The sequence below is a fragment of the Colletes latitarsis genome, chromosome 9, assembly GCF_051014445.1.
Source record: "Colletes latitarsis isolate SP2378_abdomen chromosome 9, iyColLati1, whole genome shotgun sequence".
Taxonomy (NCBI): domain Eukaryota; kingdom Metazoa; phylum Arthropoda; class Insecta; order Hymenoptera; family Colletidae; genus Colletes; species Colletes latitarsis.
Genome location: NC_135142.1, coordinates 27,258,908 through 27,275,655, shown reverse-complemented (window position 1 = coordinate 27,275,655; position 16,748 = coordinate 27,258,908). Strand labels below are relative to the sequence as shown.

Here is a 16,748-nt window from a genome sequence, read left to right as displayed (position 1 = left end):
CTCTTTGCACTCCTGGGAAAAGCTAAAATAAAACGAAAGTGAAGAATAGCAATTTGTCGATCGAGGCTTCGTTGAAAAGTTATCTACGATATAAATCGTTCTGGAAAAAATTTTTTTGGTTGCGGGGGTCAATTACAATAACTTTTGGTGAATAGACATACCCTCGAAATCCTAACCATTTTCGAGAAAAAAATTCGTGTAGATGGACAAATTTTATTAGTTATTTTTAACAATAACTTTGTTAATAATTTTTTAACGAAGCTTCAATCAATAAATTGGTATTCTTGGTTTTCGTTTTATTTTGGTCTCTAGAATCTCTTGTTAAAATTTTTTCCCAGGGGCGGTCGAATACCCTGTATGTAACAACCCGTAGAAAGTCTTTCAGCGCTGTTAAAAGCGGGCATTACTCCTGTGTTAGTCCATGCGACTCACCCTGTATATAAACCAGCAGGAGGATCGGGTTAAGACAGGTAGTTGATCATTGGCTTCGGTGCAGTACGGAATATCATGACGGTCGTCGATCGAAAGTCGCGAGTTGCAATCGTGGGGGGTGGCTTGGTGCGTGAAAAGAGAAATTCCATAAATTTCTATTCGTAATTATAAAACAGAATTTTTTAACAGTGGGCTTTTAGGTAGGAGCTCTGGCGGCTTGTTTTTTCGCGAAGAAGGGTCACTCTGTGCTCGTGTACGAATACCGTGCAGGTAAATACTACGAAAATTAATGTTCTGTACGAAGCAAAGCGATACATGCATTGGTAATCGAGTTCTGTTTCGTCGATGTGAATGTCTGATACTTGGAAAAGGGTGGTGGGACTTTAAATCGAGACTTCAAGACGAAGGCTAGGCGAAATAAATGGAAAACAACCTTTTTTTAGACATCAGGGTGGAGGATTCCCGAGGACAGAGCATCGACCTGGCTTTGTCGGACAGAGGACGAGAAGCTTTGAGGGCAGTCGGCCTCGAAGAAGCTGTGGTCGATCGCCATGGTATCGCCATGCATGGTAGAATGATCCATAACAGAGACGGCACTCTCAAGGAAATTATTTACGATAGCGTAAAGGGAAACGTGAGTGGCCACAGTTTCGTCACCGATTTCAGATTTATTTCACTTCCTCGTTAATTTCTCTTGCAGTGCATTTATTCGGTCAGCAGACGATATCTGAACGTGGTTCTGTTAAACGGTGAGCGAAATTTAAATTAATTCCCTTCTGTGAGTGTACTTTAACATCGGTGAATTATTTTAATCCGGTCCTACCTCAGAAGAACACGAACTTTTCCATTCAACTAAAAAAAGCGTTGCTGAATATCCGATATCGCGGCAGTGCGTGAAGCCACAAGAATTCTAGCGTGTCAGATTTCTTGTCACTGCTGTCTTATGCTTCTCACAATCTTGCAGCTGAAACGTATATGTTCCAGCTGCGCTATAATAAAATACACTCAGAGTGAAAAGATTCAAAAATTTGTATTCGCGATTGCTGTAGCGAGACATGGTTACAGTTCGACCGGTACAAACTAACGATTATAGTAGCCGATCGTCGTACTACGAAGACAATTGAAACAATTTTCAAACTCGATTTTCTCGTAAACGAAACTTAAAGTGGAAAAATGTTATTCCGTTTATCGACTTATTTTCGTACGTAGAATCACCCTCTGTTCGATAGTACCAACCGTCCGGTAACAACCTGTATATTTTATACAAAATGTTTCTACCACGTTTAACAAATATTTCACGCTGTTTCCTGATCGATTCCCCTGTCTCTCCCAATTTTGTACCCGTCGAATAGCCGCTGAGAAATATCCGGAAGTGAGCCTCCTCTTCAATAAGAAACTGGTAGACGCGGACCTGGAAAATGGAAAGCTGAAGATCTTAGAGTAAGGCGTTCTTCGTTTGACAAATAAGCTTGTTGGCGTTGTTACAGGTTAATCGTTAATTTTTTAGCACGATAACCGAGGCTATAGAAAACGTGGAAGCAGATTTGATCATCGGAGCGGACGGTGCATACTCGACGGTCAGGCGAATAATGACGAAAAGACCTCTCTTCGACTGCAGTCAGACGTACATCGAGCACGGCTACGTCGAATTGTTCGTTCCTGCTGGAAAAGATAACAAGGTAGGCGTATTTTCGTCAAGGTTGAGACTGTTCTGCTTTTCGTAAAAATATCAGCCGCCCCGTTGCATCGATAATTTACGAATACCTTTGGTCGTAACTCCAAACTTATTAGCTTTTGTTCGGCCGCTGACGCGTTCCAAACACGTTGAGCGATCTATGCCAAAACAATCGAACGTACGTTTGTTAAAGTATGCTATGAGCGGGGATCATCTTCATATCTGGCCGCGGGGCGGGTTCATGATGATAGCCTTGCCCAACGACGACTGCACTTTTACTGGAAATATATTCGCGCCCTTCGCGACCCTCGACAAATTGAAGACACCTAAGGCGCTTCTGGACTTTTACGACGAACAGTTTCCGGATCTTCTGCCTCTGATAGGCAGGGAGAAGCTGGCGAAGGATTATTTCGAGAGGCAGCCGAAGACGCTGATCTCCATCAAGGTAAATATTAGAGATCCGTGATTTACATTTACATTTCCAACTTTAATATAAACTTCTGAAGTTTTGTTTGTTTCGGTTGACGTAGAGAGTGGCGATGAAGCTATTGAACGCGGCACAATTTAATTAATTAATCTGTTACAATTGTGTCGCAGTGCAAACCTTATCACGTTGGACGAACTGCTCTACTTGTCGGCGACGCTGCACACGCTATGGTGCCTTTTTATGCTCAAGGAATGAACGCTGTAAGTTGTGTTCAATCGATCGGAGGATTCCACGTTCACGGAGAAGGAGTTTCTAAAAAAAAAAAAATAATTAATAACGCATCGTACAAATAGTATTCTATTTTAATACGTATATGCTTCGTGGAACATGTAAAAGTCAAGTTAACTCGAATCTCTCGACTTAAACAAGTACTTTCCGTCAGGGATTCGAGGATCTATTGCTGCTGGACGAGTTAATGGAACGTTACGATTCAGATTTTAGCAAGGTTTTACCGAAGTTTAGCGAACTACGCTGCGACGACGCCCACGCAATATGCGATCTTGCTATGTACAATTACGTGGAGGTAAAATTTTTCTACGATTCCCAACGAATCTTTACAGGTAGACGTAAAGTACGAAACTTTCAGATGAGAGACTTGGTGAACAGAAAGTCGTTCCATTTTCGAAAGCAATTGGACACGTTTCTTCACCGACGAATACCAAACACGTGGATACCGCTCTACAGTACTATACACTTTTCACGAATGAAGTTCCGCGATTGCATTTCGAACAAGGAGTGGCAAGACAAGGTATGGACAAATATATCGTTGATTTTACGAACGTAACGATCGTGGAAATCGATGAAAATTTAATTCTTTCTCCGCAGATATTACGCAGAACTGTTTGGTGCGCGGCGCTAATAATTTTTGCAGTATTACTCATGCCTATTTTCGAGAATTACAGGAAAAAGACCGTTTTATATTAGATGCAAATGCACAGTCAACACAAAGAATCAACAAAGAGAGTTTACATGATGAAACTTTGCACACATCAACTGCAACGTCGCTTTGTTGCAACCTTACGTAACTGGTATTTACGGTTTCTATTAAAAACATCCGATGTTTTGTGTACTCAGTTTCTTTTCTTTTTATAATGTACACCTCGCCACCCTACCCACAACTCGTATTATATTTTACAATATTTTAATCGTATTTGAGCAAGTCTCGCTTAACACTAAACATTCCTACCATGACTGATCAAATGATCTTGTTTCAAGTCGATACTGTAGTTAATTCCGAAAAACACAATTATTTACGAAAAAATGGCATAATAATTATGCAAACATAGAAGACAGCATATTTTTATAGTAGGTGGTGTAGTCATTGGATAGAGGATGAAATGTCCTTTAAAATGAGCGTTTGTGCGAGTCGATAGCTTTATTAGTTCCGGAGATATAGTGATTTTAGTTTCAAGTCGATGCGGTGGCTAGTTTCGGAGATATAAGGGTCTGAAGCGTTTGTTTACTATGGCCTTGTCAAGGCCGTTGACCGCACGTGCTCGTAGTAAGTAGTAAACATTACGTAACTCGGTCACTCGGTCAGTGGGTCAACGTGCGACAAGGAGGTCCGACGCGACGCGTCAGACGGAGACAGAGATAGTCGAATTAAGAAAAATTACCCCTTTACATAAATTACGATATCTCGAAAACGGAAAGTCGGATCGCCAAAAACCAAAAGCCATTTTAAAGGGGAGGCTTTGCCGCTCCTAACAATGGCTCAATAATTAATGAAACACTAATATTTTCGGAATTGCACGCGTCTAAAGTTTTAGTATTTTTAATATCCGTTGTTAGACTGTTCTAAGCTAGTGGAAACTGAAGATTCTCTCCTTTCGTCTTTGCTATACGTATATTTCCTATTTAGATCTGAAGCTAACTAGAATTTGGTACCGAATTTTGCCCAGTTTTTTACAAAAAAATATAAATCATCCAAACGAACGAGTATCGATTAAACGATAAAATGTTATTAAACTTAACTGCTTAATGCTATCTTTTTCTATACAAATTAGCTAGGGGAATCCCCATTACGATCAAAAGAATGCGCGTACGCGAAAAGGACCTTCGTCGACGCCTTCGCGACGCGATTATAAAATCACTCAAAACGTAACAGTATAGAAATCGTCTGTTTTTGGATATCGATAAGTTCTCATCGAATCCAGAGATCCATTAAAAATCACTATTGTGTGATAAGTAGTATCACGACATCAATTCTAGGGTCACCGAATTAGCATTTTTCACGTATTTGTGCTTGTGGTTCTCGAACAGCTCTACCAAATGTTTTATGAACCTCCCATGGTGCTCTTCGATCTGTTCTGCCGTTGGTACTGATATTTTCGGCAACTCCAATGGACTCCCAACTGCAACAAAAACAATCACGATGTAATGGAAGTTCAAAGTTGTTCGTACCAAAGTTTGAAAAATTCAATACTGTAAAGTATCGCAGCGTAGACTGGAGTACTCCTTTAATTGAATTCACTGGAATCTTCTCTTCGTGAATCAAGATAGATCTTGTTCTCGCTTATAAACTTCTGAATTAATATTACTATATTTTATTATTGTTTTCATTACCAACGACAGTGATAGGTCTCCGTTGCGCGATGATACCAAACGAGTACTGGAAAAATCCACGTCCCAACAGGAGGATCGGCGCGATTCCGATTTTATTACGAATATAGTTTTGTGCTCTCCTGAAGAGCGAGTTCTCCGGCCCGTACACCTGATCGTACACATCCGTTTCACCGAACGAAATCACAGGCACCAGAGGCGTCCTAGAAAACAATAAGATTCCCAATCAACGAAACAACGAAGTATCTTCCGTGGTCGTGGCGCGTACCGAGACTCTACGAATTAAAATCTCAAAGTTCAATCCTCTTTGAGGAAGAAGTTAAGGCAATGACGGAGGAGAGCGTTTAGGAATCTTCGCGAGACAGATTCAACACTGGATTTTATAATTTGTATCGTAAACATTGATAATTCTAACCCATGCTTCAGCGCGATCTTTACGAAGCCTTTTCTTCTTTTTACCAGGATACGATAAGTGCCTGGCTTACATTCCAATGATTCCGACGCTCCACCGACGATGAGAACTGTTCCTCTTCCAGTGAACGGTTCCTCGGGCTTCGTCGACAGCATATAGTTCAAACTTTCGGGGCTGCTGCTCACCGTACCTGCGTTTCGATTCGATCAAAAGACGAATTCAGAATATGCTAGCGTTTAAAACGAATCACTCATCCGTAGCCTCCTTGCCTCGTCTCTTTAATTATATATTCAATAAAGGAGTGGCAAGTTTTCGATAAACATCGTGGTTACCCGCGCGTCAACGTATGTTGTCAGCGTGCATTTACCAAAGCGTTAATTTGCGTTGCGACACGTACCGCTCAGATAAGCGTATTCGCGGAACAGAGGGATTCTGAAATGTTGGTCCAGAATTACGACCCGTATGTCCAGTCCTGGAAACATCTCTCTACAGCCGAGAACGTCCGACCCGAAAGACCCGAAAACACCCGTCGACAGAATTCCGTGGGGGAAGCTGCAGAACAAGTAGGACCTGGACGGATCCAGATCAACGGTTTTCACCAGTCTCACGGGAAAATAGTTGCAAAAGTAATGCAACCATGCGCAGTTTCTCAGCCATCTTGTCCACCATTCCCTAAGATAAAAGAAAACCTCGATTTTAAATCTGTAAATAGAAAAAGGAGCTGAAAATTTTGGCCAAGTTCGAATAGTACGTACTTTCTACCGCCTCGATTGCACGTGTCCCAGTCGTAATACATCCAGACGAAATAAACCAAGACGAAATAACGCAGAGTTTCCGTGTAGAAGAGGAGATAAACGGTGAGGATGTACCCTATGAAATCCCCGAATCCTAATAGAACAATCCATATCGCCGCTGAGAGTGTTTCGAGCCTTCGTCTCAGCGGTACGTTCAACGGTGCAAATTTCACGCCCAGGATTTCCATCGTTTTCTCGGGTCGTCTCTACAGGTTTGACACGTCATTAGAATAATCGCACTCGAGCAATTGCTAATATTTACTCGCGACACATGTCGCGCGTCATTTCTACCATCGAACCGTAGAAAATAATGTTTGCGCGGCACGGTGTACGAAATGTCATTAATTTATACGTCGTGACCGGAAATTGATGTAAAATACCAATACTTAGGCTCCTTTAAAATTTAACCCGTCGCGCGTGGTCACTTGCTTAGCACTGGCCAGTGGTTTTAGCAGAATAGCAAACAAATACGCAACTTATCGGGTAGCGATCGCCTTACAATTCCACATTCTTTTCCACAATGTAAACACAGGGGAGATAACAGCGATTAAATATCGCCTGCCAGCTCCTCTAACTGTTACACGTTCGATTTTAATCGATTAATATCTTGAGTAAATGAAAAAGACAGCATTACAACATTAAGTGACAGAAAAATGGAATCTTTTATTAGCGTTTGATTTACTCTGTTGTTTTAAGTTTTTATCGGTCAACTGCGAGAGAAAAGAGACTCGTACGAGTCGCGTGACTAATTCTGTAGAGATAAGCAGAAATCTATCGCGAGCATTTCTCATTTCGTGCCCTCGTCAGGATGTCTTTCCGTCTCGTCGACGCGCCCTTAGAACAATGCAAACGCATTATTTATAGAGGTGCGCCGCGAGAAAAGAAATAGCTCGACACGGACCCGTTTAAATAACTCTTTGTCGCTCGTTCTCCTTTAACGTCCTTTGTTTTTCGTACCCTAACTGCTTCGATTGTAAGCTAACATCGAGTCTACGATGTTTTAAAAATCGTGACCGAGTTTGAACGCGCGACGAGTCAACTAATGGACGTACGATGGTAATTAACGCGTTGACGGCCAGGCTAGATTTGTATATCTAAAACTGTCGTCGACGTTTGGTCATATTGTAACGTGGAAACTAAAAATATTCGATACTTTGACGGCGTGCTTTTTATTTTAAGGTATTCTAAACGACAGTAAAGTGGAACGTTCATTATCGAAATCCCGATTAACATGTTGATTGCCACATCAGGTTTCCATATCTAGAAATGTCCTCGATGTTCGTTTAAATCACAACGTGGAAAACAAAATATTCGATACTTTGATGGAGTGCCTGTCATTTAAAGTGGAACGTCGATTATCCAAATGTCGACTGTTCGAAAGACTGCTTATATAAAATATGACTCTACTTACTGAAAATGAAAGTTAAAATTAGATTTCGACTGCACTTTCTCCGATACGCAAACTAAAGGTAGAAACTCTGAAATACCTAAACAGGGTAATTTTTGCTGATTTTTATACTTTGTAAAAGGGTTAAAGTGCCGGTTACCGGTGTCAGTCAACGCGTCCAAGTCTTTGAAGATCGCGTTTATCAATTGTTAAGGAGAATATCCTCGTTTCCAAACAAACACAAAGAGACACACATGCGGAGCTTGTGACTCAACTCGCGTAGATTAGAACTTGGTTTTCGCAAGATATAATAAGACTACGCTTAAACTGTCAAGGCTTACGCTCGGTAAACTTAATTCCACTTGCACGAAGTACGATCTTGATGACACGCGGCAAGTTTCGACATCAAAACACCGATAATAACACGCGGTATTTTAGTTACACGTGGTCCGCAGCTTCCGTCGAAGGTACGAGGTTTGAACTTTCTCTTTTCAGGGAGAATTAAAATCGAACGATCAACAAAAAACCGTCGATCGACGACGCAGTAACGCGTGCATAGTCAGCATAGTTTCGACAGACATCAACAACTATCTTGCCTTGCAAGTTGCGCTCAAACGTACACGCGTAACACTGATCGACTACTTGTAAACAATAGTTCATATTCTTTACGGTCAATGTAATTATTCGTTATTTAGCCCGAATGGCACTCGTTTGAAAATGATCGATATTAACGAGACTGCGTAATTTCGTTGACGATCGACGTAAATCGAACCGGATTCCAATGTCGAAATGTTTCGAAACAAATACGAAAATAAACGATTCGCGTGACATCCGCGCGCGTTGCTTTTGTAATTGTGTTTTCTTACCTGTTGCAACGAAATGCTTAGCCATTTACAGATGGACGCCTCGCCGTTTACGAAGATCCGCGTACAATGGTCTCGATCTTTCGAGACTGCTTTCTCCTCGCGTGAAATTGGGATCTAGGCTAGCCACACCGGGCGAGAGAGCATCTCGGCGTCGGTAAATACAAATTCTCTGAGCGTCTCGCGAGACGCTCGGTTCGGCGTCGCGCTGCTAACTGCTGCTCGCTGGTTCGGTGTCGCGCGGATCAAACAGGAAAGACTGCGAGCGTAAATGTCGCACACGCATGTATGCCATACGCGTTTACAAACGTGGCTGAATCAATGATGAGCCTGCTAGCAGCGGTTCGTTCGCGATCGACCATCGATCCTAACAAGGAACGATCCCGCAACCCGGAAATTAAAAAAATTTTGAAACTCTGGGTATACAAAATATTCCACGCAACGGAGACATTTTTTATATATAACATTCCAAGTCAGTAGTTAAAAAATTATCGTTATACCAGAGGTAACGAAACATTTTTCGTTCTGATCAGTTATCGGTACATTTGCCTTGCCGGAGACCGAGTTTAGGGTTGTGGATTTCACCTGGATGCTCAGGTAGCTCCCCAGACACGTTCCGTAGACACGTTAGTCGATCGTTTCTCTTTAACTAGAGAGATTAAGGGGAAACCGGACCGACCCTAGGGCTAACTGCACGATTCGCGCCATGACACTACCAATTTTGCCTCATTTCCTTTGATAAAATAATTGCACGGTAGAACGAAACGAGGAGATCAAAGGAACCTTCGTTCCTTTTATTTCTCTTCGGGTCTTCGTTCGCAGGTACCTCTTCGTGGCGAGAATTGCTTCTGCGCGAGCAACTGATCTGCGAACTTTCAAGGTTAATCTCTAATTCGTAATCGTAAATGTCTAGTTCGCGTTTAGATCAAGATTTACATTGGCACAATATATTAATAAACGTTAAAATTGCCAATCATCATATCGCGTAACTTTTTAATGACCATTACATTTATTGAACTCGGAAGTGACTCGAGAAACGTAAACAATGTTTTTGTACCGAAAGAGAAAAGTTCAGGAAAAGAAGGCTAAGATGTTACGAATGAATGTATTATTTTAACAGGATTTTTCACGGATAGAAGCGTAGATAGAAAATTGCAGGAGACGCTTCTTGTTGAAATAATACGTTTATTGCTCGATCTATATAAAAAAGAAAGAAAACAGATGAAAGGGCGCGGCATCGATCGTTAGAGGCCGTGCATCGGCACGCGAGAGAAAAATATACTTCGATTAATTAGAATCTATACCATTGCGACAACAATTACAATGATTAAACCGGTATATCATTATACATACGTATACATATATAATGCACGTGTAGTTTCCGAAGCTTCCGTCCTCGTTTCCAGCGAAACGCGATCGCCGCGTCGACGTTCGCTTCTTGCTTATAAAAATGCTATCTATATAATGTATATAAAAAACAAACAAAAAAATCGGAAATATCTCCCTCCCTTCGTTACCGGGCGCTCAACAGTTCTCGAAGGAAGAGTTAACGAGCATAAAAAATTTGCACGATATCGTATAAGTGTCGCAATTAATCGATTAACACGGTAATTATAATTTGCGCCATTTTAAGAGGATCTTCACCCTCTTAAGCAACACCGTTCGGTTAATAGTTGTTAAAACGCTTGTCGTTTAATTTCAATCGCTTATATATTCTTCATATAAAATTCATTTCCAATATCGCCGTTCGGATTTAACATCTTTAACACCATCACCGAAACAAAATCCAATGGTCGCTGTCAACGACCCTTACGGACGCCCTCGAGCAGCCAATTGATTTTTGCTCCGATCCCAGTACGCTTTGATTAATAAAATTTTTCACTATTCCACGGAGCTTCGTAACACTTTTTTTCCACTCCAAGTGATTTAAACAATTTCGTTACAACTTAACAGTTACCGTATATAACTCATTCTCACGTAATCCGACTTTACTTATGTCCTCCGGAGCGGGGGTGGTTTTGAACGAAAAAGTGAATCGAACCTTTGCTCGTTAGATGGTCCCTTCACTTTTCCGTGCAGAATCGACATCCATACCGGTTAAAGTACTCTGTTTTGTTCAATGAATCGCGATCAAAGCGGAAGCTCGGCCTAAATCTCAACGAGAAAGTACGCTAGATCGTCCAGGGCCGTGTACGACGAGAAAAGTTCGGAAAGTAAACGTGATTCCGGGATCCTAAGGTTAACAGGCACCGATCGAAACTACCGCCGCAGCGTTTGCAAGCTCTTCTCGTTCTGTTCGGCCGTTTGCGATCGCGGGTCCCTAAAAGCAAGAAAACCGAATAGAAGTCGATTTCTTTCTCGAGGTCGTGGATTATCTTCTAAGCGTAAAGCCTAATGTTTGCAACCCGCCCGTTCCAAAGTCCTATACGATTCATAGAACGCTTTGAAACACGCGACTCGACCGGGCTAGGGCTTTCAGAAACGATAAAATCCTGGATGTCGAATCATCCGTTTGCATATTGTCACGATCTTCGCCTCGCCTACGACATCCACTTACGTTTTACGGTTTCTCAACAACACCTTCCTCGTTAGATCGCACGAATCCATTTAACTTTAACCGCCGCGACAAGAGCAACGTCCGTCCAAGTCGTTCGAATTGCGCTCGACCGATCTGGATTTCGTAGACCACTCGTCGTTTGTCTCGAAGGAATATGAAAACTATAACAGGCAAATTTCTTTTATCTTATTTAGTCGAACTTCCAAACGGACGAGTCGTTTCCACGGAATGCAGCCTATGCAGACGATGCCTTGCGCGACGCTTCGCTACATGCTATAAACGATTGTCAGGGACGGACAGTGAGGTCGTTAAACGTAAAAAATGTAATAATGCACGCGACCATCGTCGCGTTAAAAGCGAACGTTAAAAATAAATCGATTTGCACCTTCGACGTGTGTTAGACAAGACTTGATCGAAATAAATCGAATTAATGACGGTTTTCCTATTTGTTAGCGGAACACGCCGTATGCTATCTTTACAATAAATATGTGTTTAACGTATCCATAGTTTGGATTCCAAACGTAACGTACAATAAACGTAATAAAAATGTAATAAAAATATATACTTCAACGATCATTCACGTACTCGAGCTATTACAGTAGTAACGTTAGTACGCATCTCCGACCGAGGTACGGCCAATTAACCCATTGCCTCTCGTTCGTTGGTTCACGAATGAACGCTAGAGTTGCTTCCGGTTCGTCGCACGGTAGAGGTTGATCAACGATGGGACGCGAGTGATCCATGCGATTTTAGTGACACAGAGAAAATGAAAGAAATGGGCTAATCGACGTCGGTTATATACATATATATCAACTTTGTTTTTCATCCTCAAACGCTAAAAATGCTTAACAACGAGTATAACGATTCTGTCTCCCGAAATATACATCGCGAGAAAGCTCTTAAGTTTATTGCTTCATCCAATCTAGAATTGAACCGCGAGTACGACCTCGGCACCTTGGCTTTTAGCGCCGCAAGAGTTCGCTTATCTGCCTATCGATGACGAATCGGTTCTTTTCTACAGATTCACCAAAGTTTAATGCCTCCGTTCGATCCGTTGTAATCTCTTTACAGGATTGCATCGGTTACAACAGACCGACGACAAAGCAGCTTCGTTTTAAACCGTTCCGAGTCCCACGGGCTTTTGCAACGTAACCTGTGCAAACTTTTACAGGTTTACCGGATCAAATTCGCATTGTCGCTGACTCGAAAGCGAAATGATATTTTTCATTAAAATAACTGCTGTCGCTGTAAATAAAATGTAATTAATCGGAAGGTCGGATAAAATAATATTTATTTTTACTCGTACGTCCGTGAGACGTTAAAAGATGATTTCAATTTAGTAACGTCAGGGTTTGATAAAAGTTTCGCCTTCAAATACTAATACGATTTTTAGGCAGTCAAACGAGGTAAGAGCGAGCCTGTGTTCGATTCGCTATCGATAAACACGCGAGAATGCAGCGTACACGTGTCGATCGGTTCTACGCAGCAGGTCGAAGGACACGCGATCTCAGAATTCGCATTAATTTGCCGAAGCCGTAACGCCACGAAAGGAACCAGCCGTTCTATTATTTCCTTCATTGCACGGGAGTTACAGGTTCTACTTGTTTTACATATCGAAAATACCGCGCTAGCGGGGGAGGGTGGGGGGGCGATGGTGGGGGACGCGACTCATTCATCAACGACGTTACATAATAAAATACGACGTACAATAATTCAAATAGACGCTCTTCGCTGTATAACGACGGATAAGAAAATAATAGAATGCGATCGTCAGTTCGTATTAAGCCGTCATTTGCTTCGGGTTCGTCGTCGTCGTATCTTCTATTTCCATTCCGTCAACGATGAACAGCGTAATATTTACAAGAGAACGCGGGTCGAAGATCCCTGCACCGACGGCAACACGACCACGAAAATACTGATTAATTGGTGTTTTTGGCAACCGATATACTCGCCTTGGACGAATAAGAAATTTTCTTCGTTCTCCACCGGTGGTTGGTTTTAGTTGCCTCCTTTTATCGTCGGTCTGTCTAATGTTTATCCCGCGTTCAGGAAGCGAGATTATCCAGCATCCGAATAACGTACGATCGAGACGCGGGATTCGCGCGGTAGAGACGGATGGGCAGTGGTTTCTTGACTTTTCAGCGAATCAGTTCGTTAAAAATAGTCGCGCGAAGTGTCGACGACGAGTACTCTTTTTCCCTACGCGTTCCATCCATCACGAGGCACTTCGGCAAAGTAACGGCGAGCTATCATGGCGGCTCGAAGGAACCATCCGATCGTGACGGCGATCTTGCCCGAATAGCAGCCCTGTTTCTCGTCCAACAGCCGTCCGGAGTCGGTGGAATGAACGAAAGGGGCATACGATGGGTTTACTCGAGGAACACACGCGTGTACAACCGTACTAGCATTGCACGGAACAATCGATCCGACTTGTTTCTGTCCATTGCATCGCTGTAGAGCAACCGAATCCCGTTCGAAAGTTACGTGGACGTCGACGGGGACGACACCACAGGGTCCGGTTGATAGTACCTCATGCCGTTTATCTGAAACATTTTCACAGTTTCTCCATTCAATCGGTTAATCGGGTCTTCGACACCTCTGTTCGATGCTCGGTGAGACTCGTGCAAGTATTCCTCGAGTTTGGTGCCCCTGTTGCTTAATGCTAAGTCGAAAATCCAAATTTCTTACCGTCATATCGTATTCCGTGATGTATGCTGGGATTTCTAATTGCTCTGACGACATGACCTCGTAGAGATACTCGACGCCGGGCAAATTGTGAACTTTCTGTTTGATAGCCGGAGCCATGAACGTCGTGAACCACCACGTCATCATCTGCAACGAACAAGGAAGGAATCGGTCAACGATATCAGCTTGCCTAGTTTATTCCCGTCAGTTAGGCAACTGCGAGACTATTTACAAATTGCCACGCGAAACTATCTTTGCTAACCGGCGACTGTCCGAAGGCCAGTCGATTCGATACGATCGCGAGCGCGAATTGTGCGCTTGCTCTGAAATGTATACGTGGGAATCGCGGCTATTCGGAATACTTCTGCGTCTTTAAAATTGCACTTCGACTCCATCCTTGACGATAAAAAAAAAAGCTTCCGTTTCGAAACGACGCGGAATACTTTAGTTAACGAAAACACGAGAACTCTTGACCCCATTGCGCGAGGATGTAAAATGATGTGAAACGGCGCTGATCGGTACGCACCTTGGTCCAGAAAGTCGGGTGGATAATGTAAAAGTGTTTTAGGTTCTTCTTATACCTGCAACAAATACGTTTCAATTATGTAGATACTGTTCAAAGATGACCAAGTAATTTGTACGAAGCAATGGAAATTCTTGCGCATCAGAGTGCACAGACAATACGGTTCTGTTTAAAAAAAAAAACATGTTATTTGTTTAAAAAAAATTTTCCTCGACCTGAACCAGTTTGTCTGAAATTTCCATTAGTCTTGCATCAGACCTACGTATCTATAAATCTATATTCTCATGGCCGCAACATCGTATGACGCATAAAATAAGATAAGACGTCACTTGTTGGATCGGTCGCTTATCTATCATATCATTTCTAAATAGAAACGAACGATGTAAATTGCTGATAGCTATCGAAACAAAGAAAGTACTTTTAATCTTGCAGCGACATTCTGTATATCTCTAAACGGATGTTAATTCTTCTACAAAGATTCATTTTTTAACGAACCGGTTATTATGAAAGTGGCCTAAGATTTTCATTTAGCATTGAATCGTATCAGCTGTAATTCGTTAGTATCGTGGAATGGCCGTACACGCCCTGAAGTGGGTGTGTATTAAATGGTCCTGTCGAGAGGCTTGTAATTTAAGGTGTGTCTCATTAAAGAAATGCACTCTATTTTTGGTTATCTCCATCGCGACCTTCGTAATTATCGATTTAAATTATTCGAGTAAATGGATAATGAAGAGTTCGAGTCTCACTTGTAAGGAAGCACGTTGTAAACTTCACGCAACCAGTGCAAGCTGGGGTAGTTGTTGCTCGTCGTCAATGTATGGAAATAAGTGATAACGTAATCTCCTTTGACGATTGGATCCAGTAGCTGAATTAGATATAACAACGCCTGGAACAAAAAAGAGAGCCGTTCTTGGTCAACAGTATGTTAACGAACAGCATCATAGCTAAATTTACGGATTGTTCGTGCCTTGAACGATCTATACGAGTTATGATTTCGCGCAGTTTCTGTACAGTCTAGTATACGTTACGTCATAAGATAAATTTACGAAAAGCACGCATTACAATTTTCGTTAGTCTCGTTTAGTAATAATTCGGTCTTAAAACTGTATCATTGAACGCCCTAAACTGCTGTTCTGACGTTCGTAATTTTGATGCTCGTTTAGACGATTCTGAGAACCGTCTTACTACGGATGACTATGTCGTCGTCTTCCTTTGAAAGGTCCCAGTACAGTCGGAATGATTAAGCTCCGCGATTAGTTGGCAACGACAGCTAATCAGATTATTCTCGTTTCAGTATTATATGAAATGAGTCAGCGGCAAATGCGGAACAAACAAGTTTGTTATGTAGAAGGAAAGCGTACTCCGTTTTAATCGAACGCTTCGCGAATCTTCAAACAGGTCGAACAATTGCGGGGAAAATCAGGTCGGAGGCCTCGCGAGCCAAAAAGAAAGCAACGTGGCGGAGGCAAAAGGGTGGTCCTAGACGAGCGGATACAGAGTTCAAGCGAAAATGGAAAGAAAAAGTTTCTTTCAAGCTCCGCGAACCGATTAAGCCTTTGGAGATTTCGTAACACCGAATAGTTCAAGTTCTCGTCGACGCTCGTTTTCCAGCGTCGTCTCTGCAAACAGGGAAACGTAATAATTGGCTGAATCATCGTTAACGTTACCGTTACCAACTACATCTGTCAGCGAACCGGAAGCGGTAGCATACCCCACGTTACGATGCCAATTAGCAGGCCTTTTTACACGATTGACATGTTTACGTCGCGATGTTCGAGAACCAAATGCGAGTAAAGTTATAATTTCGATTTAGAAATAAAATAAAACGATTCGATCGTTTTCCAATCAGCGCCGATTTGCTCATTCAGCGTTGTCAGCATGAGAAATCTATTTAATTTGGGGCTCGTATTGTATGTACGTACATGCTCGCGAGCCTAACTTGCTGCAAGAATAGAGCTTGATTGGACGAGATCCGAGGTACAACCGAAGCAGGACGTGCATAGTCACTGTAAAATATACTTGGATCAAATTATCAGCATCGTTGACTAGAAATAATTTTTTAATCCGAATAAACATTTACTCGGTAACGACGAATGAAACTGTTTATTTCTGGTCTTTATTTGTTGCCTGCGATCGGAATAAAGTTTTGCCCAACTCCGGTTGCTCCGATTAACAAGAATGCAAATATTGCGAAGTCGGCGATTCAACATTTCGCAAAATCTGACGCAACGATGTTTATTTTGTATGCACGAGTGCACATCAGATTCGCGATGTACGAACGAAGACCACGATCTCCCGGTTTCGAGTAGGAGGAATAAAAAAAAAAGAATAAAACATTGCAGAGAATCTGGTTTCTCGAAACTCGATCGTT

The 16,748-nt window shown here is 42.1% G+C and overlaps 3 protein-coding genes across 6 annotated transcripts in view; 1 reads left to right on the top strand and 2 right to left on the bottom strand.

Annotated features, from left to right (window-relative positions):
• Positions 1–175: 175 nt before the first annotated feature.
• Positions 176–3,733, top strand: Cn (Kynurenine 3-monooxygenase cn). 2 transcript variants are annotated; one of them, XM_076772577.1, is made up of 11 exons: positions 176–558; positions 633–702; positions 876–1,066; positions 1,133–1,181; positions 1,785–1,872; positions 1,940–2,111; positions 2,301–2,552; positions 2,705–2,794; positions 2,977–3,117; positions 3,181–3,342; positions 3,420–3,733. In XM_076772577.1, exons 1-11 carry the CDS (start codon positions 508–510, stop codon positions 3,516–3,518), a joined length of 1,365 nt encoding a protein of 454 aa, XP_076628692.1. In that variant the 5' UTR covers positions 176–507; the 3' UTR covers positions 3,519–3,733. The 2 variants fall into 2 exon arrangements, with proteins under 2 accessions (XP_076628692.1, XP_076628690.1); XM_076772575.1 differs by having other exon boundaries at positions 2,977–3,342.
• Positions 3,734–3,950: 217 nt separating this feature from the next.
• On the bottom strand, positions 3,951–8,909 carry LOC143345448 (2-acylglycerol O-acyltransferase 1). Its single transcript, XM_076772578.1, has 6 exons — positions 8,616–8,909; positions 6,324–6,568; positions 5,966–6,240; positions 5,572–5,758; positions 5,160–5,359; positions 3,951–4,948 (listed from the first exon to the last, which is right to left on the bottom strand). Exons 2-6 carry the CDS (start codon positions 6,548–6,550, stop codon positions 4,788–4,790), a joined length of 1,050 nt encoding a protein of 349 aa, XP_076628693.1. The 5' UTR covers positions 6,551–6,568; positions 8,616–8,909; the 3' UTR covers positions 3,951–4,787.
• Positions 8,910–9,777: 868 nt separating this feature from the next.
• Positions 9,778–16,748, bottom strand: part of Gdap2 (ganglioside induced differentiation associated protein 2) — a 36,830-nt gene continuing 29,859 nt past the window's right edge. For all 3 annotated transcript variants that reach the window (XM_076772144.1, XM_076772146.1, XM_076772145.1), the window contains exons 9-12: positions 15,124–15,263; positions 14,381–14,435; positions 13,858–14,001; positions 9,778–13,712 (exon numbers count right to left, since the gene is read on the bottom strand). In XM_076772144.1, the coding sequence (XP_076628259.1) occupies positions 13,650–13,712; positions 13,858–14,001; positions 14,381–14,435; positions 15,124–15,263 (402 nt within the window). In that variant the 3' untranslated portion in view covers positions 9,778–13,649. The remainder of the gene's footprint in view (positions 13,713–13,857; positions 14,002–14,380; positions 14,436–15,123; positions 15,264–16,748) is intronic.